At 48.0% G+C, this 25554-nt stretch overlaps 1 protein-coding gene across 2 annotated transcripts in view; it reads left to right on the plus strand.

The window, feature by feature from the left end:
- Positions 1-25554, plus strand: part of CFAP77 (cilia and flagella associated protein 77) — a 59501-nt gene that overhangs the window by 32373 nt on the left and 1574 nt on the right. For both annotated transcript variants that reach the window (XM_038156401.1, XM_038156402.1), the window contains exons 2-5: positions 1742-1841; positions 2709-2931; positions 15534-15636; positions 17184-17279. In XM_038156401.1, coding sequence (XP_038012329.1) covers positions 1742-1841; positions 2709-2931; positions 15534-15636; positions 17184-17279 — 522 coding nt within the window. The remainder of the gene's footprint in view (positions 1-1741; positions 1842-2708; positions 2932-15533; positions 15637-17183; positions 17280-25554) is intronic.

Genomic DNA, 25554 nt, shown 5'->3' on the forward strand with positions numbered 1-25554 from the left:
GCAGCATTTTGCACAAGCTCCTGGCACGCACAGAGTGTACACAGGGTTTGTCACTGCCACTGCAGCCCTGGTGGCACTAAAACCCCACTCAGTCCCCTCGTGCTTGGAGCTGGACAGGGGACAGTCCCTCCCTGTGCTCGAGGCTCACAGGAGGGATGTGGGGAAATGCAGCCGTGCTTGCATCATGTCCCTGGGTCAGCGGCTTTTAGAAAGGCTGTTTGTGACAAAGGAGCTGTAGTTTCACACAGGACGGGTCCCTAAAACTCATTTTCTGGGGAATTTTTGGTCCTGAAAGCCATGGAAATGGCACACCTCCTTTAGAGTGTCACAAGTGTAAAAGTTGGAGGAATTACAAGCACATTTTAGAGACCTCAATACAGAGCCCTCTGGAAGGGTGCCTGTTCTGGACAGGGGTTATTAACCCTCCCTCTCCAGGCAAAACTGGCTCAGTGAGAGTTGTGCCTGAGCTGAGGGTGATGCAGAAGAGCACATTGGAAAGCAGCCACCATGCTGGCAGTGTACAGGGGAGCCATGGCTGCTCTGAGGCCCTGGCCAGGGTTTGCACTGTGCTGACTGGGAGTGAAAGGAAAATTTTGGTGTGGATAATGCTCCTACACAAGCAGCTGCAGTGCTGGGTCCCTTATCAACCTGCACAGCCTGGGCCTGCCATGGTGGCAAGCTGGAGGTGTTCATTTGCTGCTTTCTTTTTCACTGTGTCTCTGCAGGAAGGGCTGCATTTGGTTCAGCAGCTCCTGACCCAGAGTGTTCACTCTGCAGTGTGATAATGGCCATCTCAAGATCAGTGTTCACCATGAGAAGCACCAGAGTGGTATTCCAGCACTTTCATTCTCCCAACAAGACCTGCCAACACCTACAACACCCCAGCTCTCCTAACACCCTTCCCATGGAAAATAACCTGTCCCAAAGCACCCACATCCTGCCCTCAGGGCTCCTGGGGACTCTGCTCCAGCTTTCCCTGTGCCAGGCTCTCTCCCCTTCCCTCCCTTTCAAGCAGCAGTGAGGTTTCAAGACACATCCTGCAGGGACTTCACCATGGAGATGGGAGGGTGGACACAAAAGGGTGAGGGGAGGTCAGTTAATCCCACAGACACCACCAGGCTGGGACACACATGAGCTGGGGAAGAGTTCTTTTGAAAACAAAATAGAAATTATGTTATTGAGCTGAAGGGGTTTTTCTGTGCTATAAAGCCCAGGCTCTGCTCTCCCTTCTTCATCCCCCTTCTCCTCCTCTTGCAGCACGCCTGTGTCTTGATTATTCTCAAGCAGGAGCACCCATGTGATTCTGCCTGGGCAGGTTTATGTCAGTTTTTTAGGAGGATGCGCAACTTGGAAATGAAATAACTCAAAGTAAAGTTAAGACTAGCTGCTGTCTCCCCAGCAGACACCACAGTTGGGCATCCTCACCAAAGGAGAGATTAACCAAAGAAGAAGATTTCAAGTCCGTATCTATGGAGTCAGGATCCCTATTTCCAGCAAGGCTAGATGTCTCTATAACTCAAAGCCTAACTTGTGTGAAATTCAGCATTCTTTAGGCTTCAGCTCCTTTTTGCACTGTGGCACTCGTGCAGTGGGATTCAAGCCCTTGCCAAATGGACACTCCTGGTACTTGTGGCTGTGTTCTGTTACAAACGTCTGTTTTCAGGGGCTTTAATCTTATCAGAAAAGATCTTTATGCTTCTCTATCAGTGCTCTATATGCTTCTCTGTTCCCTTTTCTGCAGCCAGAACTTGGGAAGCCCATGAGAAACTGCTACTCCCTGCCAGGCCCTGATTTTACCTATGGGATGTACATGCACAAGAGAGATGGAGGAGTCCCTGAAGGTAGGACACTGCCCCTAAAACACAGACCTGCAACAAAATCCTAATGCTAGCAGGAAGTCTCCTCTCCTTCCCACAGCTCTTCAATACTTCTCATCAAGCTGGAAGTGCAGAACTCCAACATTTACCCACTTTCATTAATATCACCCCAATTGCTTGGTGACCAGTGAAGGTTCTCTGTCACACTGGAAACTTTCAGAGGCTCACACAGAGCCCAGGCAGGGAGGGTGCACCTGCAAAAGGTGATGCACCTGGGCACTGTCATAACTTTGTCAGGGCTCCTGCTTTGTGCTCTCAGGGGCAATTTCCCTGTAAAAATCAGACATCCTGAGCAATCCAGGGCAGAAGGTGAGAAGACATCCAATTCAGATGGGGCATGGGATGCAGTGGGACAGGGTATGAAGCTCACAAAAGGAACCTTAGCCCCACAAGACCCCCATGCACAGTGCACACACATCAGTCAGCTTTCCCAAAAGGAGCTAACCAAGATGCCTCCTCTTTATTTCCTTCCACCTCCAGCCACAGGCCACTGGGACGCAGTGAAGGCCAAGGCTCACCCCTGTAAAATGGTCATGCCTCAGGATTTTGTGACCATGAACCTCAGCCCCACAAGACCCCCATTAACACACATCAATCAGCTTTCCCAAACAGAAGCTAACCAAGATGCCTCCTCTTTGTCTGTATTTCCTTCCACCTGCAGCCACAGGCCACTGGGATGCAATGAAGGCCAAGGCCCACCCCCGTAAGAGGGTCATGCCCCGGGATTTTGTGGCCATGAAGCTTAGCCCCACAAGACCCCCATGCATGGTCTGCTTTCCCAAACGGAAGCTAACTGAGATGCCTCCTCTTTGTATTTCCTTCCACCTGCAGCCATAGGCCACTGGGACGCAGTGAAGGCCAAGGCCCACCCCCGTAAGAGGGTCATGCCCCGGGATTTCGTGGCCATGGGCCGCGCAGCCGTGGACGAGGGCTGCACCACAGCCCGGGAGTTTGCTCTGTACTACAACTACATGGACATCCGCTGCAAGGACAAGGGCATCCTCAGATATGGGGGCAAGGCACCCCCAGGCATGACCTTTGGCAGGCCACCACGGTAAGGCCCTCCTCAGGATGAAATTATCCCTTCCTGCCTGTGGGGGTATTAGTTGTTGGTTTTTTTGGGGGTTTGGATTGAAGGTATTTGAGACAGCAATTTGCGTTTGGATTTAAGTGTTTCTTATTTTTTTTATCAGTAAGATAGTTTTATTATTGTGTGTTTGGCAGCTTTTTATTAGAAGGCACAAAATGGCTAACAATTTTTTGTTACAAGGTTTTTTAAGACTAATCTGTCTAATTAAGAACTGACACTTTGATTATTTTTTAACTCAATAACTGATTTCAAAGAGTTCGCAATGCAGACTTACTTGCTTAATTACAAAATGCTACTGAACTTATGAACAAGAAGGAAGAAGAAGAAGCATGAAGAAGAAACTTAGGACAACACTTTGTGCTTCCTATTTTGTTTCTATCTACAACATACTCAAAATTTCAAAACGTAAATTTTTCACTAATTTTTCTTTATAATTTTTTTCACACTTTTGTGGATTCTAGTCTATCTTGACATCTAGGAAACTTTTTCTATGAATGAGGTTTAAAGTTAGTACACCTTTGGGGGTCAGAGCACCCCAGAGCAGACAGAGAAATATTCCTGGTGCCCTGGGTTTTCACACCTACCCTCACACCTACATCCCTCCCCAGTCTCAGCTACCACAGTCCCCAAAAGAGAAGTGTCCTGAACCTGGATATGCTGAATCAAAGCATCACATCCATGTCTGATGACACTGTGACATATGGTCTCCTTGAGCCAGGTCTCATAAGCTCTTGGGGATTTAGATCACACCCAAGATAGCTCAGCTACCTTAGAAGGCATAAAATCAGCAGGATGGCTTCTGTGGTAGTGTTGGAAACAGAAAAGTTTTAATAAAAGGCAAAATAACAAAACTCTTTACAGAGAAAACCCGAGCCAGGTGCAAGAGACCCTTGCCCCTGATAAACACCTCCCAAAAGCCATTGGTTCCTTTGTTCTCTTCTTTTTCTGGTAAATTGCTCAGGCAGGACTTTTTGGCTCCTGTCCAATTGTCTGTCCTTAAGTTTGAGGTGAAGTCCCCCAAGTCCTATGAGATGTCTTTTCACCTAATTGAAGAGAGAAACTTCTGGGCTTTTTTCCTTTTTTAAGGAGACAAAGGATAGTTCTGTCACTCCGTCAACAGGGGGCTCATTCCTACAACACTCCTGTCAGATAATCAACTACCTGAATCTAACATACACGCCACAACACGGCCTCATTTCACCTGTAGTATTATGGGCTTGAAGCCTCCTAAAAATATCTTCAATGCCAACCCTTCAATTTAAGGAATATGAAGAGCTGTCAGCCAGAAAATTGCCATCCCAGGGTCAGAAAATCAGAGCAACAGCATTTCTACCTGTCTGCACTAGTTGAAATATTCTGGTGGTTAAAGATCAGTTCAAGTTCTTTATCCTACTCTCTCCCACTTAATTAATTGCTCTGCACTGGGCAGAAATTGGGAGTGGAGCAGGAAAGAGGCAAAGAAGCTTTTCCATGCCAGTGCAACTCCAGCACAAACCAGTGCTAAAGCCTCTGAAAGTCCTGCTGCTGCTGGAGCCCAGGGGGGTTTCTTGCTCTGTGCAGGTCTGGACCAGACATTAGGTTTTTATTTTAAGAGCTAGATAATAATCACTACCAGAAAAATAACAGCTACAAATTCTAGAGAAAAGACATGATGAACGGCACCGTGTATTTTACATGATAGTAAATGGGCTTTGCATATGCAAATTGAATGGATTTTAAAATGGTATTTAATGACAATTTTCGTAGCAGACATTAACATTAATTGCATCAAAATGAAAATGTAGCATTAGCTTGCTGTTAGCTGCAAATGCCCCAGCTATAAAGCTTTATCTTTATCAGTATCAGCCCTCATCCATGTGACAGGGCTGCTCTGCAAATTGCAGGCAAAAGGGCTTTTATGTTGCAAAAGTATCCCCCAACGCAGGCCAAAATCAACATCAATTTTGCTTTATTTCTTCATAAACGGAGGTTAAATGGCTGCCTGTAAGAAGCCCAGGCATGCTTCAAAAGTTTTAAGGAAAATCTGCAGACCCCACAACGGCAGAAGTAGTGAGAAAGGGCTTTTAATTGAAAGTTATTATTGTACAACTTGCCTGCTCCTTAATAGCTACCTTTTATGCAGATTGATTGTATTTATCCCTTTACTTTAAAAGCATGTTATAGATAAAACTGGGATTACTGGGATTATCAAGGAGTTGTTACAGCCATTTCAGTAAAAGTGGGAGTTAAACACACTTTTCCATGACTGGCAAGTTAGAGGGGCCAGCTTTGGTGAGCATCCCCAGGACAAGCTGATCCCTGGGCACAGCAAGACCCATCTTCCTAAAAATGACCTGGCTGTCAATGGATTTCAGTAGGGTTTGGACTCTAAGCCCTGTTTCACTGTGATCTCAGTGCTGCTACCTGGGAAGGTGCTCCCAAGTAAGGCACGTGCATGTCTGGGGGCAGAAGAAAATGGTGGCAAAAGGTCTTTTTTCACAATTCCAAGCACTTCATGTCCTTAAGAAATAACAGACCTGATCTACAGGTGTATTAACATCTTGGGTGCAGTGAATTTTTCAGCCAGAACAGCACTTGCCTGTCATCTCCCAGCACTGACAGTGTGGCTGAGGAGGCCAGAGAGCAAAGGTGCTTTCCCATGGCACTGGGAGCATTGAGACACCCTGCCTGATGATGTGGTGCTTTGGGACAGCCCAGAACCCCAGTGCAGACCCTGCCCAGTCTGCAGCTCTCTGCACAGTGGGAACTGCAGCTGGTGCCAGCCCACAGCCTCGGGGCTGGGCTGCTTCCCTGGGAACACAAATATCTCAAATAACCCAAATAACTGTGACAGGAACGTGGCTGGGGTCACTGGGTAATGCACAAGGGGTTTCTCGAGCCTTGGTAACTCATCTCCAGCCCCTTCCCAGGCTCTGGGCTGTGCTGCTAAAGGTTTCTGTCTCCTGGAGACACCAGGAGCTCTCCCTAGGCTCACAGGTTGGAGCTCTCCTGGATCATCCCAAATAGAAACAAACACCAAAGCTGTGGTTGCTATTAGTGCCTTGTTAATCACTGCCTGGCCCTGCTGCTGCTCTAACTCGGATCTCTTGTGCCTCTGCTTTCTGCTCACAGTGCGTGCAGCGTTTCACCAGGCAGCCTCAGACACTGCAGCAAAGCTCTCTGAAGCTTTGAGGCCTCTTTCCTTTCTTTTCCTGGGATATTTACCTTCAAAGGTCACCCATACCCCTCTATATTCCCCCTGGGCACCTTCCAGGGGAGAGAAGCAGTGCTGCTTTTTGCTGATTCCCCCCCCATTCTCTCCCTCCCTTTTCCCGGAGTAATGTTTGCTACCAATCACGTGGCCAGCTTTGTTGTGAGAGTCATAAAAAGGACATTTTTCATCTCTCCTTTTTCCTGCTCTCGCTCCCTTCTCTCTCTCAGTAGCAGACAGAGATTTATTCCTTCCCTGATGCCTGTGGCATTTGGAGCTGGGAGGGGTCAGGGGAGGCACTGATGGAACATAACAGATAATGCAGTGGTTCCCCAGGGGCTTGTCCAGCTCCAGAGCCGATCCATCAGCAGGCAGTGCTCATGCCAAGGTCAGCAGTAACGAGGATGGGGTGGGCTCCCTGCCTCCCCCGTGGGGCATCCTCCAGCCAGGCTCCCCCAGTTCATGCTCCAGCTTCTGAGCTCTACAGGAGCTGCCTTGTGCAAGCACACTTTGCAGGAGAGGACACTGAGTGCAGGCACTGGGCTCACAGCACACAGGCTCAGCTTCACCTCTGCCAGCCCTCCTCCCCACCACACACAGCTCCACAGACTCATCTTCCAAGGAAAATTCCCATCTTTGACAGTCCCCTCCAGGAGCTAAACCCCATCCACGTGCTCTGTGCATGAGCCATTACAGAGCTGCTGGGGGTTGCTGTCCTCCCAGGTCTTTCATTCAAAATTTCCCCACAGGTGTGTCCAGCCCCATCCTCTGCAATAACAACCTTGTTTTACAAGGGAGAGGCTGGAGGGCACTCAGTGGGCTGGGGTTTCATGGTACTGGAGACCCAAAGGCACAGAGGGTCTGTGAAGACATCCAGCATCTTCACTGGTGTCACTCCAGCCTGCTATTCAAGGTGCATTTGGAAACCTCAAATGGTGTCCAGACCTACATTTATCCTCCTGACCACCTTTTCTGGCTGAGCTTCACTGTGCACTGAAATCAGCCAACACGTAAGGATCATTTTTTGAATGAGAGGTAAACACAAAGACGTGGATGCTGCGTACAGCTGGATTTTAGATGCTATTGATCTGTGCAAGGTCACACAAGGAGTTGGAAGCCAGAACACTCCAGCACACAGTTGGTACTCCGAGCACCAGCTCTGTCCCCAGGAGTGAGCAGGGCAGAGTGCACCCTCAGTATGGACACACTGCCAGGACAGAAAAGCTTCCAGTCACCTCTTGGTGAGCATCCTAAATCTGCCTGCTACGCCCCAGAACCTGTTCCTGGACACGAGGAGTGCACAGACGTGCCATCCTCTGCCATCCTGCACCTGTACCTGCTCCAAAGCCTGCATGGCCATAACCCTGCCTCCCACGGGCTGCCATGCACTTGGCAGTTGGCCTGGAGGTTGGGCTGACCTTGGGTGTGCTGGCAGGATTTCCCTGGCACTCTGTCATCCCCAGGGCTCCTGCCGGGCCCCCCCACTGTCTGCCTTCGCTTCAACTGTCCCTTTCCTGAATTTCACAGCCCATTTTCCTTCTGTCTTCATCTCCTGCCTCCGTTCCACCTCCCATTCTCTAAAACTGCTCTTAGTCCTTTGGCAGCTGTTTTCATCATGTCCCTGCAGCAAACTCACCTCTCCAAAGTGTTTGGTCACTGCAATCTCTCTTCTTCAAATTGTTACACTTGGCCAAGGGCATCAGTTACCCAGTACCTCCTCTTTAATTGGTATCATTTGCAACCATCTCAATCTTTCACCTTCCCTGAGAAGAGAGATTTCTATGCTCATGCTCTGCTTAGCAAGTGGCCTTTCCACCCAGTGTCTGTGCTGTTTGCACACAGCCAGAACAAAGTTTAGAAAGCAGCTCAAGAGGTGCTGAGCTATAGATTTATTTTTGAGATACTTAAAGAACATTTCAGGCTGCTAATATATGGCTGTGGAAAGAAAGCTAATCTAGATGTAGACCAGCTGCAAAGATGTCAAAGAAATAATTTGTTACTGGAAAGAACCCACCAGGAAAAGCTGGACAGGCAATAAAATTGAATATTACAGCAAGTGTGCATCTGACCCATGGTCTGGGAAGCCAAAGGGAGTGTAAAGCCACCAAAATCCTAAAGATGAGGGCAAAAAAGTTTTACAGAAAAAAAAAAAACCTGAGGACTGACAAAACAGGTTCTAAAACTGTAACACAGAGAGTGGAATCACTGTCAGGCTCATGGCGACAGAGAAACGCAACCGAGATAAAAAACACAGGACTCCCATCAGCTCAGATAATTACACATCCTATCCAATTCCACAGTGAAAGGCACTTGGTGCCTCTGCCACCATTCTCACACTGCTAAGATAAGAATTTCTATTTCAAGAGGAGTTTTCTTCTCCTGGGAACGTTCCAGGCCGGGTGTGTGGTCACAGAGCTCCCAGCCCCATCCGCGGTGCAGGAGGTGGCTGCAGCATCTGCTGGGGCAAGAGGAACCTGTTACACCCTTCAAAAAACCCTGAGTGCACCATGAAGATGCTGATTCCCCTCCAGAGTGGTGGTTTGCTTGCTGTTAGAGTTTCTGACTGCTTCAGGCTGATGGTTTAAGAGAAAATAAACAGCCAAGTCATGATTTGGCATAAGGTTCAGGTTCTGCACATCAGCCCTAGAGATGGGGAAGAAAAAGATCTGAAGGACAGATTAAGATCCCTTATTACCAATTGGTTTACACTGAATAGGAAAGTAATTTGCTCTCACACAGACTGGCTGTTGTCTGTGGGTTTATCTCCATTGATTACAACCAGCTGAAATTCTTCTTCCAAAGTTTTATCATCTAGAGCTGCTTCTGGCCACAAGTGGACTTTTTCTTTGCCAACTTTGGCTTTTTCAGCCTGTTTAATGAAAACCTGGGTCAGGGGGGAATAATCACAGAATCCTTTCTGTGAAAACAAAGCTTTTCAGCCCTCATCAACATCTTTTCCTTTCAAACGAAGTCATGTTCCCACCCAGCCAGAGAGATTCAAGCATGGGATGGAGGTCAAGGGGAAGACCTCGTGCTTTGATTTCTTTTGCTCAGCATTGGAGTGGTTTTTCCTTGGTTTTTCTCTCTTTGGGATGTTTTGCATTTGTTGATGGCTGCAGACTGAGCACTGTTCACTCTCAGCCATAGATCTGGACCTCCAGGCAGAACAGCTCTGTCCCAGAATCACATCCCACCTGAGTTTCTCAAGGATAACAGCAGATAACAAATGTGTTGAAAACAAACCTAAATAATCTTCAATTAAGTCAGCCAAAGGGCATCTCCAACCCTAAAATCAATGCTAGCACACAAATTCCAGCTTGTCAAGCCAGTTATTTAATGGGTAAGAGCTGGCTTGGCATCTTCACTGCAAGACACAGGTTTCCACACGTGCTTTTAGGAGCAGTGCAACAAACATCTCACTGGGCCTGGGAGGGAATAGTAAAGCAAATTGGTGCTCTTGTAACCGTGTGTACTCCTAAGTACAGCTATGAGCATCTGATAAATCTTTTAAAGTGCATGTTTACAATGGATTTTATTCTTTTTACTGTTCTGTACATATGAGCCCTCTGAGCAAAATAACAGATCCTCTGACACTTAGAAGAAGCCACTGCCTCATTGGCTGCCTGCAGTGAAATAATTTATATTGTTATTTCCTCACCCAAATTGCAAGGATTGTAAAGAAGCTTCAGAAATTCAGAGTAATTAGTGTTTTGGTGGCTCAGATCCCACTGCTGCCACACGAGTGGAAGACCCACTATTGCAACTGAGAGTTTTGCCAGCCCAAAGACTGCAAAAAAAATTGGTCCCTGAGTGTTCTCTACCAATTTTTCTCTTGTTATTTTCTTCAATAGTTAATGGAAAGCGAGGACAAGTGGAGATAATTTAAAAATGATCTTTTGGGTCTCTCCATGGGTTTATTGCCAGGACCTATTTAGAGAAGCATGCAGCTGTAAGGGGGGCTATAACTTTACTGCATATTCCACAAGCTGTTTAGGAAAACCAGGAGCCTTTGGATTTACACCCGGCTCTCTCCCTCTCCTCACAAACACACCCACACACGTGTGTGCAGGGACTTCCAGCTGCTAATTGAATTCACCCTTATGAAAGCCTTAACAAATTGTAAGTGACCTTTTATACAAATTTCAAAGTCAAGGATTCACCACTAACTGCACATCCCTCTTCTGCCATTCACTGTTATGCAAAACCCACAAACAATTAAAAGAAATAATGAAGAGCCCAGCGGCCCTCTTTCCTAATTAGCTGCAGGAGGCAGTGCTGGGGAGTGTGGTTAAGTGCTTCAATTACCTCGGCCCTCCTCGCAGCCCTTGTTAGAAGAGACAGGTCCAGGGGCCAAAGGGGAACAATTAAGGCGAGGCAGAGCCCGCAGTTTGCAGGGGGATGCCGGGGCCGTGCCGGCTCTCACACAAGAGCCAGAGCTGTAATCATACCCCAGCTTCCTGCTGGGCTACACACAGACAAATTAATGGGAGATAGATTGCTACCTGCAGCCCATCAGTAACCAGGGAGGCAGGAGGCTATACAGCACTACAAGGGAGCCATAACCTGGATTTTCCTCTGCTCTCAGCCCCTTTTAGGGCAGAGGGACCTGAGCACTAATACCTCACTGCTGTCTACATTGAGGGTACCCCACAGCCCCAAACAGAATCACAGACCCAGCCTGAGCTTTATTTGCTGAAGTTAATTCTGGTGGTGGCTGCCCCAAGGAGCCCCACAGTCCAGAGGTGCTGGAGACCAAACTGTTCCCCAGTAAGAAACCGGTTGGGCTCGACCTTGAAGGTCTTTTCCAGCCCTAGTGGTTCTATAAGAAACCAACCTGAGCTGGTGGGAGCTGGTTCTGCTGGGAGATTCCATATGGACAGCACAAATCCTTCCCAGCATGAAGACACAAGTAAAGGATATAGAAGTGGTGCCCCTGTAGCGGTCTCCCCTGGGGACTGAAGGCCCCTAAGACAGATCCTGACTGTGCAGCAAAAGCACATCTTAGGTGGAAGGACAGCAACAAGAACTAAATCCCCCTGTAGCCTCATTAACCTTTCAGGGAAGGGTTAAAGTTTCCACATAGGCAGTGGTGCAGCAACACAATTTTAATGTCACAGGCATGGACAAATTCCATTTGGATGGATCTGTTGCATAAGCAGCTGTGCAGGGCCAGATCCTGCTGCTTGGAAGCTGCCACTGGGATTGGAGCAGTGAGTGCTCTGGGCAGAGCCCCACGAGCCACTGCCTGCACCCATCCTCTGCTCCCTGCTCCAGCCCATCCTGACCAGCAGCACGAAAAGCTGCCCTGGCTGCAGAGCCACGCACAAACCCCACGGGCTGAGCTCTGCACTAAAATATTTAGATGCTTTTGAATTATACAGGAAATAAAAAAAGCACTCACAAGTCAAGTTTTTACCCTTTTGCAACAGAACTTAGCAATCAAATTGATTGCACCTTTCAAGCTGGTGTGAACCCCCTTCCTGAGCAAAGTCCTTTGCACCCACTTTAGCCAAGCACCTTTTTTTTTGCAGCTGATATAGAAACCTTTGAAAATAAATTTGAGGGGAGACTGACAACCTTGAAACCTCAAGAGCAGCATGGCATTGACGGGCGCGGCTCCCTCAGCTCAGTATTATAGATAGATTTTAATTTTATTTTAACAAAATAGCTGTCTCCAGTGGAAGAAGCATCAAGAGGTAAATGAGGACCCGTCTTGAGCTGAATCACGTTGAACAGACCTCGGCACTGTCATTGATTTTCTGGGAAGAAAAAAAATGCCTCTGGCTACTAAACCAAATTAGTAGTCACTGATGACCAATTATTTTGCCCCACTGTGAACGGGGAGGCGTACTAAAATTCCAGTTTGTCAGACCCAAGGCTCTCTTCTCAAACGCCTTTCAACAAGCGTGTACCAAAAATCTCTCAGATGGTTCTGATGCCTTCCTGTTTTCGGCAACTTCTCCTTCTCCAAAGTTTTAATGAGCTGCTGCTCTGAGGACAGCCTGCCACAAAGTGAGCCCTTCCCTGCACGCTGGAGCACTATTTGGCATTGGCACAAATCACAGCTGTCAGGATTTATACACACATACACAAAAAAAGTGTCAGCCTAATGTTTGCAAATTATAATTACCATTTCTCTTGCATGTCCCTGGTGCCTTCATTTTAGATAAATCCCAGCTCTGAGGTATCAGCTGCAAGGCACTGAAGGCTCATATTGAATGGAATAGATTTAACTAGTTTGTAGCTCATTTAAGGCCTACACTGTTTTATTTTAATATTGTTAATACTTTATTATACTTTTTAACACTGTTTTCACAGTAAAATAGCCTATTAGGAGGCTGCAGCTTCTTTTCCAGGGGATGTCTGGCAGACTAGAATTCCACATTGTATAACCAAGTTAGCAGGTGCTTGTCATTTCAGTTGAAAATAGGTCTGTACCCTGACTCTTGAAAGTAAATTAGAGAGATTCTATTAAAGAGACAGGAACTGTTTCAGGGATAATAGTTTTGAAAATGTGCACAGATAAATTTTAAAATATTTAGGAAATGTCAGCATTAGAAGTGGCTCCAACTATTTGACTATAAAAGGAAGCAGATGAGTATTTTTTTCCCCTGCAATTATAAATAATTTGTTACATCCTATCAGAACTTCTTTGCCTTTCCTTTCTGTGGCAGGGTGCTTGTGCCAAAACAAGGAGATCTGAGTTACTGTGAATGAGATGGGTTTTAATGTGCAATAAGCATTTCCAGAGGATGCTTCCCCTGCTCTCCCCGCAGCATCCCCAGACAGCAATGGCAAAATCCTCCCTGTTCAGGAGTGACACCTGGGCAGGGTGACAAAAGGAAAGGGAACACACAAGCCATTGATCCCTGTCCTTAAGTAACACCAAGGCAAAAGGACATTTTCCCAAAGGCCAGCTGCAAGTAAGAGCTGTCACATTGCCAAGCAGCGCCGATATCGGGGCCAAATTCCCCGTCCCTCTGCTAAGATCAGGCTTTGACCTACAAAGGAAAAGCCACCTCGCTGAGATCTCTGCAGTCACCTTAAAGAGGTGCTCCCTGATGTCCCCTGCTCTTCCCCACTCTCTCAGAGCTTCTCCCAAAGGAGGAAAAGCCAGAGGAAGCCTCAGCCCCACCAGGGCTTGCGTGGATAACGGAGCACACGAGTCATTCCCACCCATTTGAGGGAGGCAGTTCGTGTGTGCATCGTTCCAGGCATGATTCTATACTTTGCTGGATCAGGACTTAAATGTGATTAATCACACGGCAGGGAAGGATCTCTGAAGAGCATCAACCCAAATGTGTCCTTTCAAGCATTTACTTACAAGCCAGCTGCGGACTATCAGTCACCAACTGGCTGGTCCACTGGAGATGGTAAAAGTCACCTCCATAGAGGTGTGAAAATACATTCAACTTCAAAAAAAAACCCCCAAAAATCAATAATCAAAGACTACACACAAAGGCTTAGTGCTTTCCTGCATCCCTCCCTGCTATTCCTGCACACCAGGAAAGCTCCTACCTTGGAGAGCAAAGGGACAGCAGCAAACAAGCAATGCTCACCATGTGCTGCTGTCAGGAATACCAACATTTACACCACACTTCAAGACTGGAGGCCCAAACAGATAATAACACACTTTACCACTGGTTTGCCACACCTTTTAACCTTTTAAATATTTTGCCCAGCTGTGATCAGCATGAAATGCCAAACTGGAAGGGAAGGAGGGGAAAGAAGAGGGGACAAAGGGTAAATGTCAGCGTTGCCTTTGGCACTGGGTGTCTCCAGATAACAGTCTGGAGCAGCAGAGCTGATTTGCAAGCAAAGGCTTGAAAAGCCCTGCAGCATGTGATCTATGAAACAGGAGGCCTGCAGAAGGATGTCTCCTCTGATATGAATGTCCCCTTGGGATGGATATTGCTGGATTGCACATCCAGTATCATTAGAAAACACAACCATAGATTAGGCTGTTTTGAAGCATGTGGTGTGCAATAATTAAGTAATAAAAGTCACCACGGGGGTGAAGGAACAAGAAACAGAAGAGTTACTATTTGCATACAGGCTGCTGGCGCCCTCGGTGATCATCAAGGATTCTCCAGGCTGCTAAAAGCTGGCAGCTGTCAATTCTGGACCCACTCCTGCCATAAACCACAAAGCACCAGCTCACTCTGTGGCATGTGGGCTCTTTGCAGAAACAGGTGGAGCTGGTGGCCCAGAAGCAGGCAAGCAGCTACCCCAAGTCCCCAGTGTCCTGCAGTTGGTCTGCACAGGCAGGAACAGCACTGGCTCTGCTATGGGAGCTGCAGCTGAGGGTCTGCAGGCTGCAGGTGGGAGCAGAGCTAGAGGTGAGAGCTCTACAGTCATCAGCTGCTGCCAAAATGGAAAAAGTCACTCCTTAGCAAGGTGTGCAAGGACAAGGACCAATAAAACTTGAGCTTGAGGTCCTCCATCGCCTGTTTGCTTCAGGACCACGGCAATTACTGATTTGCTGTCCCTGCCACTGCCAGATCTACCTCCCATGGTGGCTGATGAAGTATCCTCACATGCAAGGAGCAAGGCTCAACAGTTTCAGGCTGCAGCTTCGCCACAAGCTGGTCAGGTTAATGCCAGCTCAGAGCAGCTGAATGGGACACTGGCCAACAAGGAACCGCCTTTTTCTAGAACCAGGGTCACGTGCAGCTCCTCCCCTCTGCTGTCTCCTCCTTGCTCCCTGAAATCCTCTTTCAAGGGGCAAATACACCTGTTCTGTGCAGCTGAGGCACCAGACCAGGGCTCAGCATTTCAGCTCCCCTTTCTGCTGCAGACACCTGACCATCTGCATTGGGTCCATTTTTAGCCCTACTCAGACTGCTTAGGCCAGCACTTACTCCTCCCACCCCATCCATCACTGTGCATTTGCAGTCTTTGGTGCACCACACCAGAGAGATTTCAATGGCAAAAGCAGTGTTATTTTAGCAAAGCACACTTGGCACCCAGGGGTTCTTCCCCTGGAGGGAATCCAGCCAGAGCTGCTCCATTGGGAACCAGCTGGGAGATGCTCTCCTGAAGCTCTAGCAGAGCCCAAAGTTGAGCTGCAGCCTGTGGTGCCCCATGGTTCATCCAGCACACCAGGGCTCGGACAGAGCTGCTGAAACCTGCCCTGTAAATGGCTGTACAATTGTTCCAGTTCTGGGGACTGCCCTGGCACAGGTTTCCACAGGTGTGTGCAGGCTGTGGTGTGTTCACTGCAAATCATTGTGGGTTTGAGGTTTCCTGAGGAGGAGAAAGCTTTTCCCAGTGCAAGGCTTCATTCGTGCTCTCACCAGTCACTTTCCAGGAGCAGAGATGTGAGCCAGCACCAGGAAACAAAGATTAAATTGGTGTCTTTTCAAATGTTTTCCAGGCCTTCCACTCCCATTTTTGACATCATGCAACACAGATACAAGGAGCTGTGGATGGAGGAGCAGAGAGCCCGGACTAGAGTCCAGCACATGGTGAAGAAAAAGGTGGGAAAAGTCCAGCAATCCTTTCCTGTGATGTGAACAGCACTACTGGGCACAGCCCCCACTGTCCTACCCCACAAGGGACAAATGGGCTGCTCCCAGCCCTGGGAAGGGCTCTCAGCTGGGAAAACACCCCCCTGACTACTACAAGGCTGATGAAGCCTAACAAAGATGAGCATCCCCCTGCCAGGCTGTCCTTTGGACATCAGCTCTGCTCAGGTCACCTGTGACAGTGGCCACAACAAAGGAACAAGCAGCAAATGCTGAAAGGACAGTCCCAGCCCTGAGCCTGCCATGGTGAGGTTGATGCAGCACCCTCAGCAGCTGTTGGAGTGTAAGGCTGTGCTGTTAAACAAACCAACATTGTAATATCATTTAAAAGCAGCCAATGACTGTTTTATTAGTTAATGGCTCAAAGAAGAGTCGGGCTAATATGGTAATGACCAATTTCAATGGGCTTACTGCCATCACAAACTGTGCTTTATAGTTGAAGTGCAGGAATACAGTGTCCTTAATTAGCAGCTATTTTATGAATACACCAGCCCGGGACATTGGAAAGTGCATCCCTACTTTATCTATTAATGACTGATGTTTTTAATCACTAAGTTTCCTCCATCAAGCTCCCAAAGCCTGCAGCCACCAATTACTGAGTTAAGCAACACAAACCTGTCTCCTAGACCACAGAGCACACAGATTCCCAGGGTATCCAGGTACCTGCACTGGCTTGTGCTGGGATTATTCAGCACTGTGGCCTGCAATTAATCAGGAGAGCCAGGAAACCCCACCATGGCAGGGGTGCTGGAGGGGACTTGCCCAGTTAGGGATGAGCCAGTGCTGTAGCTCAGGGCACAGGGCTTCCAGTGGGCAGCAGTCACCTCCCTGAGATGCTCTACAAAGAGAAACTGAGAGCTGACAGCTGCTCACGTGTTGTAACTATCAGTATTGGCTGCATGGACATCGAAAACTCCCCAGATCATGGAACTGTGATCATCACCCCAAAGCAACTTCTGGCCTCATCCATCCCAGTGTCACTGCATTGTGTCACACAGAGCTGATGAGCATGGCTGTGCAGCAGTTTGAGCCCACTCTTGCTCACTTTTGGTTGCAGAGAAGTGAAGTGCAGCAGTTTGAGCCCCTGTGTTTCTCTTAGGTTGCAGACAGGAGAAGTGCAGCAGTTTGAGCCCACTCTTGTTCACTTTAGGTTGCAGACAGGAGAAGTGCAGCAGTTTGAGGCACTGGTGTTTCTCTCTGGTTGCAGACAGGAGAAGTGCAGCACTTTGAGCCCACTCTTGTTCAGCTTTGGTTGCAGACAGAAGTGCAGCAGTTTGAGCCCACTCTTGTTCACTTTAGGTTGCAGACAGGAGAAGTGCAGCAGTTTGAGCCCGTGTTTCTCTCTGGTTGCAGGCAGGAGAAGTGCAGCAGTTTGAGCCCACTCTTGTTCAGCTTTGGTTGCAGACAGGAGAAGTGCAGCAGTTTGAGCCCACTCTTGTTCACTTTAGGTTGCAGACAGAAGTGCAGCAGTTTGAGCCCGTGTTTCTCTCTGGTTGCAGATCGGCGAGGTGCGCGAGAACCGCACCACGTTCCTGCGCACGCACCCGCTGCCCGTGAAGGAGGAGTCCTTCTGGCACCCCCGGCGCTTCGAGAAGGTACAGGCTCCCCACGTCCCATCCCCTGACCAAAGACAACTTTTCTGGGCCTCTACAAGCATCTGGTTGAAATCAGGGACACGCTCTAACCTTGCTCACGTGCCCCAATAACATCCTTAGCGCACAATGAATGAGAGTCTTAACTCAGAGCTCCCCGTGACCCAGACCTTAAAATAGTCCCAAATATGCTCAACCATCAGCCCCTTTTGAACATCAGGGTGGGATCTTTTTTCCCAGCCATAAGCCCTGGAAGAGAGGCAGCAGTTGGCCAAATAACATATTTTTTAACTTTTGTGCACTTTCACAAGCTTCCTGAGATGAGAAGCATCTTTTTATATCTCGCTGTTAGTACAGGGTGGCCTTTGCTCTACAAGTGCCCTACACAAGCAGGACAGTCACACCTGCATTTTAGGGCCCTGCCATTTCATCAGCTCTCACCATAAGTAATTCAAACCCCACCAGATGTTTCAAGAAGCTTTTTCCACCCCAGGATTAGAGCATTTCCAGAAAGCTTGCACTCTTGATACCTCTCTAAACTACCTGATTGACAATATTCACCCTGAGACAAAGCAAAGGGTCTGGCCAGGTTAGAGATGTCCTTGACACTTCCTTTAATTGATCCAAATAAGAGCCAAGGTGAAGATTTCTTTTTCTAGTGATGGGATCTAAACATCTTCCTGAATTCATCTGTGCAACCTGCTGTGCTCTGGGGTACTTGTTAGAATTCCATTAGCTTTGTTTGTGGTGTAAATTACATGGAAACTTCCAGTGAAGAGCTGGGGGGGGGCGGTTTAGGAGAGAAGGAGAAAGAGCTGGACCAGTGGAATGGCAAGGAGACACCAGGAAGTGAAAGCACTGAAGCCCTGCTGGTAATTTACATGGCCAAAATCATATTTGGCATTGATAGATACCACTGCAAAAAGCTCTCAGCTCTCTGTCCTGGCCCTTCTTCTGCTGGGGTTATTTTTTTTTGCCATGCTGTTGATTTCTAACCACACTTTAAACAGCAAAGAAGCCCTGTGATTTCCTGAAGGTAATTTACTTGTACAAGTTGGAGAGTTTGTCCAAGAAATGTGCTTAGCACCACCTTGATGTATTCCTCTCCCATCCTGTCTGAGAGTGCCCGATTAGCATATGTCAGTAATCATTTATCCCCACTGCCTGTCAGCTCGGAGCTGCGGCTGCGGCGGCGGCAGCGAGAGAACATGACCGATCGCTGTTAAACAGATTGTGAGAGTCACACGAGATCCTGGGGCAAGCCTCCTCTTTAGAGCTCCTCTCACCCCAGACCTTTCCATCACTGTTCATTTTTCAGCCTGGGTTTTGCTTTGTGCTTTCCCTTTTGTTTCATCCCTGGCTGTGGTTGGGTTCCTGCCCCAGCCGCAGTTCTCAAAACCTTCAAATCTTTCCTTCTTCTCTTTCACCTTTTTCTTCTTCTCCCTTTCCCTCCCTTCTCAGAAGCAGCATCCAGGGTGGAGGGACAGCTCATTTTGCACAGCCTCTGCAGATTTTCCACACTCCTCCTTTCTCGTTGCATTACCCTGGAAGGTTTGCCTTTCCCCAGTTACAGATCTAACAGGCACAGCCCACATCAGAACTTGGATCGAGGAATTTGTTACTCACTTGACCTTCAGTGCATGGTTTCCTCCACGGAAAGATAACTCCACTTGAACATCCATAAATGTTTACCTGGTTAAAAGCAGTAACAACCTGGAGGAAGTTAAGGGTTCCCAAAGATATTTGGTGGTCTCCAAACTGTTCTTTAAGTACTCCTCTAAAGGAGGGTTCTACAGAGATGATGGAATGGTTTTGAATTCCAGACTGACCTAATCCAGGGACTCCAGGAGTCAATGTCAGTCCTTCCTTTACTGAGGTGACAAATGACCAAAACACTGCCTCTAATCCATGTAAAAACCTCATCCTACTGTGCAAGAAGACTGTGAAAAGCAACCACAAAAATATCACCTCACAGAAAGCCTGTTAGCAGACTCCATCTGCATATTCCTGCCAGCCTCTGGTGGCTTTGTCCTGCTCTGACCAGTACAGAAGATGCTCATGACTTGGGAAATACACAGACCCTGGGCAAGAATATGCAGAGACTCCATTGCCTGGCCGCAGCCTCGCTTGAAACCGTATTTCCACATGATCCAAGGCAGGTGTGAGGTGCAGGAGCGTGATATTCTCAAGCCACTCATCCTTCTGGTCACTCAGTCACCTCATCATCTGGAGTAACACCTTTCAGTCTGGCCTGCTCTGGGTCTGAGGGGAGCAACACCCACCCACTGAAATAGTTACAATCCAAAACAGGGGCAGCAGAAAGGTGAGATTTTGTTCCTTTAGGCCCGTAAAAATAATCAAAAAGTATTTTTTTATTCCCACCGTGACCCCTTACAGACAGCTGCAGAAACTGAGCATGGATATCTCTGCTGGCTCTTAAACTGGGCTTTCCATTCAGTCCCTGGCACCATGAAAGCTTGCCCAAGAAGTAGAAGAGAAGAAAACAAAGGAGCTTTTCCCTCCCCACTAATTGCATCTGCTTGCTCCCTGCATTGCCAGAGCTGCATGACATTACATAGTCATTCAGTCAGTAAAATATGGACAAATTGACTATATTTTCATTTGGATTTAGGTTTCAGCTCCACTGCCCACACTGTTAAGCTAACTGGGTGATTTGCAGGCTCTCCCACACCGGGTGCTCCTGCTCAACCTGTGGTCTCCTGGGCCCCCCAGCTCACCAAGGCAAGCAGGTCACAGGGAGCCAGTCCTGTCCTGATGGGCAGTTCATTAGGGAAAGTTGCTGCATTAAAATGGTTTTTTTTATTTATTTTTTTTAAACTATACCAAGCAGATGTTAACTCCTTACTCACCTCAGCACAATGCTTCTACTGCCCTCCTCTTCCTCAGCCACCCCCAAAGCAAACAGCCTCTGCCTTGCTTTGCCTGCAGTGACACAATTCCAGGGCTCAAGCTTTGCCAGCATGGCTGGGACTGTGCCCCAAAATTTAATTTATTTGTAGATGTGGGACTACATTCCCTGGGGGTTATACTCTCAGGCACCCGGCATGGATATAAGTCATGGAATCATAGAATGGTTTGGGTTGGAAATGCACCTTGAAGATCATCTTGTTCCAACCACCCTGCCATGAGCAGGGACATCTTCCACTGGACCAGGTTGCTCAGAGCTCCATCCAGCTTGGCCTGGATCACTTTCAGGGATGAGGCAGCCACAGCTTCTCTGGGCAACCTGTTTCAATGCCTCACTACCTCTCAGGGAAAAAAAGTTTTCTAGTATCTAATCTAAACTTACTCTCTTTCAATTTGAGCCCATTCTTCCTTATCCTGTCACTCCAGGTTCTTATAAATAGTCTTGCCCCATCTTCCCTCTAAGTTCCCTTCAGGTCACCCCAAAACCTTCTCTGTTCCAGACTGAGCAATCCCAGTTCTCTCAGCCTCCTGTCCCCCACGTTTGTCCTGTCCCTGTGTCACTCCTCACCTGCTGGCTCAGGCAGAATTGTGTCAGCCAAACTCTGGAAAGGACATTGCTGCCCAAATGCAGCATCTCCATCTGTGTCAGGCCAGGCTGAGGCTCTAGCACCTCCACCCGAACATTTGATAGTCACTATCCAAACCAGTAAGTCAGTTTTGGCCACCCTCAATATATTTCCAGGGCTCTATCAAATCAAGAAGGATTCAGGCAGCGACAAAGCAGCAACACAGGACAGAATTCACCAATGTGTCAAAACAGCTCCGTGCACCTCCTGTCACTGACACACACCAGGGTTCTTCTTTGCTCATTAGAGAATCCCAGCTCACAGAGACACTCAGGTGGCTTGTTTACTTGACCAAGCAGGGGGAAGGAAAGGAAATGCAGCAACTTTGGACAAGACTTTTGTCACCGTGCGCTGCCTCCCCGAGCAGATGAAACGCGCGGCGCGGATGCGCGATATGAATAAGCGATAAGCAATTGACGAGCAAGTGTTCGGGTACCTTGGCAAAAGACTTAATTTGCAACCTGGCACAAAATCAAAGGCTCTGTCAACGGCTGAGCGGCTCTCCTGCGTACGCCTTGCATTACCTGGGAAAGCTCTGTCAGGTAAATTTCCACTGAAAGTAATTAGAGGAATCCCCACTGTATAAAGTTTGCAGCAAAAATTCTGGGCTCCGGAATTTGATTCTCACCAGGGATCCGATACCTGCTCGCAGCCTGATCCTTCGTCAGAATTAACAGCTGAGGTTTAACACGTACACACAAAAATGTTCTGCATTTTTTTTTAATGCCTTACCTCTATTTTTGTCTATAGAGCTGAACTGACAAGCACGGCTCATGTAATCTTGCAGCTGTTGTCTTGTCAGAAAAGCCAAAGATTCTGCTTAAATAACTTGGGCTTGATACACAGCACACAGGGCTGGCTGTTCAGGTGCAGCATTGGTCCTCCTGGGTTTGAGGGCAGAAAAACTTCTGGGATTTGGAGTGCTATAAAACTCCTCTCCTGGGGCCGAAATAGTGCTTAAATAATAAAGCAATGAGTTCAAGAGCTTCCTGTCACCACACTACCAGATCAATCCTCCCTTCAGCTGGGACTTTGGCCGACCAAAAAGAATTAAAATCAGTGTCAGCTGATGGTTGTTCAATGGCCCAAGTGACAGGAGCTGGTGGCTCCCAGCCCTGCAGTAACAATCCAAAGCAGCATCCCTGGCCTGTGGCAGCACAGTGCAAACAGAGACCACAACATCCTGCAGGGCTCCAAACAGGAGCCCTGACTGACCCAGCTGCCCTGGGCATGATCCCTGCACATCTCCTCTGGGCCCACAGCTGCTCCATGGCTAACTGCAGGCTCTGGGCCCCTGTCACCATCACTGCATTTCCTTGCAGATTCTGGAGGTTTTCTTGTTTTGCCTCCACAGTCAAAGATTCCAGCAACACAATTGCTCAAATCACAGCAAAGCATTTTCATGATCCAGGTTTTCCCACTATCCCTTGTGCCCTGGACACCCAACCTCTCATCCTGCCCAATGCTGCCCTCTGTCACAGAATACTTTGGCATGGAAGGAATATTTAGGGGCCATCTAGTCCAGTTCCCCTGCAGGGAACAGGGTCATTCTCAACCAGATTGTGTTTCTCAGGGCCCCATCCAACCTGACCTTGAATGTTTCCACAGATGGAGCGTCCACCACCTCTCTGGGCAACACGTCCAGGTATTTCAACACCCTCACTGTAAAAAACTTCATATATCTTACCTCAATTGACCTTCTCCTTGTAAAAACCATTACCTGCCATGCTCAGCACTTCCCTCAGAGACAGAGTGACCATCACTCCTGTGCCATTTCCATTGCTCTGGACATCTCCTGGTTGACACAGGAAAACAACCCCCTCCTGTGCTGCTGCACAGCCTAGATCATCTCCAGGGCAGGCTCCACCTGCAACCAAGCCCCAGTAGCCAAAGGCAGCACAAGGAACAGTTGGCAGCCAGTTCCCATTGCTCTTCTGGAGATTCTCACCCATGAAGGAAGAGATTTTGGGTGCTCACAGCTTGTGGCAGGGTGAAACCACACACGCTGTGTTGGGTCATGGGTGAGCACCTGCCATTGCTGCCAGTGCACAACTCCACGGAAATGCTTTTTAAATGGGTTTGGGAATTTCATTCATGGCCCTGTTCTGACTTCTGCAGAGATGCTATTTATCAGGATAACTTTAAGTAAAACTCTTGCCTGGCATGAAAAGGGTCAGGATTCAGATGTCAAGCACATGAGGTCAGTGTGAAAGCTGCCAGCTCTGGTCTGACCCCGAAACATCTGCCGGGGAGGTGGGGGGCACACTCCAGGTTACAGCTCCAGTGTGTTAATTCTTCTTTCCTCATGCTGTTGTCCAGACCAAATGACCAGTGAACCCCAGCAAATATCTGTGGCCGTTATTTTCAGGAAGGAAAAAAAACACCAAAACCAAATCTCTATGTGACATTAAATACAGCAGCCCAAAATCGCCAAGCACTGTTTGAAACCTTCCTGGGCTTGAAGCAAATAAAGATCATTTAGCCCAGGCTCCCTTGTCCTGCATTTCCCTCTGTTCTTGGAAAGGTGGGGAGAGAAAAATCAACCCCATTCGTTAAGCCAGTTAAGCACGCTCCTGGCAGGAAAAGCCACATTATTTGTAACCCTAATAATCCAACACTCACCTCTGAGCACAGCTCATCTTGGACAGAATAACGTCTGTTTTAAAAGTACCTGCCTCTCTCTAACTTGTCATGGCATTTGTTGACAACCCTATTGAAAGCCGCTCTCGATGCGGCTGTGAAGGATCTTTCAGCACCTCTTTCTCTTTCCTAGACAGTTTTTGAAAGGGAGGGGAGAAAAAGAAAAAAGCCATCAATACAGGGGGAAAAAGGCATCAGCAGCCAACATCGGCTGATGAAGCGCCTCACCTGGGCCCCCAGCACACCGCCTCCAATTAAATCAAAATGGTTTGTTTTTAATGGTCTTTTACACTGACAAGTGGGCTATCATTCCAGGCCTAGAGAGCTGTCAGGGAGCCGAGGCAAATCCTCCGTTGATAATGCCCAATGCTTCCAATTAGGAGCCGAGGCCGCTGCTGGCGCACTAACGATTCCCCAGCCTCCCCCAAGGCCCCTTCGGCGTTGGCTGTTTCGTCTTGGCTCTTCCTCCTCCGCAAATTACTGACACAAAACGGAGGCGCCCCGGTGCCTCCTCACCACGCCGGGCCCCGGCCCTGTTGGATTTAATGAGGCGATGGAAGTTTTTGCGGATCTTTCGCTAAATTCTTTTCTTGTTTGACAGCTGCTTGAGTGTTGACCTTATAAAAGATTTAGTGTTTCTCATTATTTTCTGTCAAGCTTTACAAGCGGTGGCTTGGCGGAAAAATCATTTGCATCTCGATGCGCGCGCGCGCGCGGGGTGGGTTTCTTTATTTATTTTTTATTTCTTATTTTGTCTGTACGGGGATGCTCGGCGCGCTGAGCATCAGTGTGTGCACCCTACCCCTCTCTGTATTGTTTGTTTTACTCCCTCCTCCCTGCCTTTCCTGAAAAAAATCCACTGGTTTGTGTTGTTTTGGAGGAAAAAAAAAAAAAAAAAAGCCCCGGGATTTGTTAGACTGCTGTAAATGAAGGAGGGTTTGGGAAAGGAAAAAGAAAAAGAAAATAATAGAGATTGGTTTCCTGTAAAGCGAGCACAGGAAAGTGTTTTGTCACCCGCTAAAAGGATTCGATCAAATGGATGATGGAAGGAAGCAGGCTGAGTCCCGGCGCAGCTTTGTTGTTAAAGTGAAAAATGGAGCAAGGCTGGGGAGCTGCCTGGGAGCAGGTGGGCAGAGCCAGGCAGGTGCTGGGAGAGGAACAGGCACAGCCACGTCTCCATGGATCCTTCCAGGCCACGAGGACAGCCTGGTGCTGCTCATTACTTCAGGCCTTTCCATGGGTTCTTTCTCAAGTCACCAGAAACCACTAAGCCCAGCCCTAGTAACTAAAACTCCCCCCTCAAACTGAGCTTATTGTGCAGCCAAGGGTGCTCACAGTGCCCAGCACCCACAAAACCCTGCTCAGTCTCTGGGGTTTGCTGCCATCAGGGGAGCTCTGACCTCCCTGCACCAGCTTGGCCCTTCTGCACCTCACATGCAATTTATCTGCACCTCAATTAACACACCTGCCTTAATGTACCCTCCAGTTTAACACATTATTACAACTGTGAAACTCTAAACATGATACTCCCCAAATACATATTGAAGTTTTAGGAGTGGTAATTATTTTTCTTGCCCCTCTAATTCCGTGAAGCAAACAGTGACATTACAACGTCCCAGCTGCAAGGGTCCTGCAGGTTTTCATTTGTCAATAATAAATGAAATGAACAGCAGCAAACATTGCTCCTCAGCAGCAGCTGGAGCCCATGGCAGCTCCATCATCCTGCAAGGAAAACCTTTCAGCTTTCTCCTACAAGCCATATTCCTGTCCTGCTGCAGCCAGTGCTCCAAACAAAATCCTGGCATTAACAACCCGTAACGGCAGCAGAGTAATGGCAAAGATCATCAGCTGTCTCTAGAGGAGGTACCTTTGGGTTCATCATTTAAAATATGAATTAGAAGAATCAGAGATGAGGATTCATCACTGGCATTGACTGCTCAACACCAGTCTCTGTCATAAAAAGACCTTTGACCCAAGGACACCCTTATCTGGACTCTAACGACGGGGAGGGTTTCTCATTTTTTAAAGCAGCACTTGCCCCTGTCCTACACCTGGTGCTCCCCACTCAGTCATGCTGAGGGCAG

This window comes from Motacilla alba, chromosome 17, assembly GCF_015832195.1.
Source record: "Motacilla alba alba isolate MOTALB_02 chromosome 17, Motacilla_alba_V1.0_pri, whole genome shotgun sequence".
In the NCBI taxonomy this organism is placed as follows: Eukaryota; Metazoa; Chordata; class Aves; order Passeriformes; family Motacillidae; genus Motacilla; species Motacilla alba.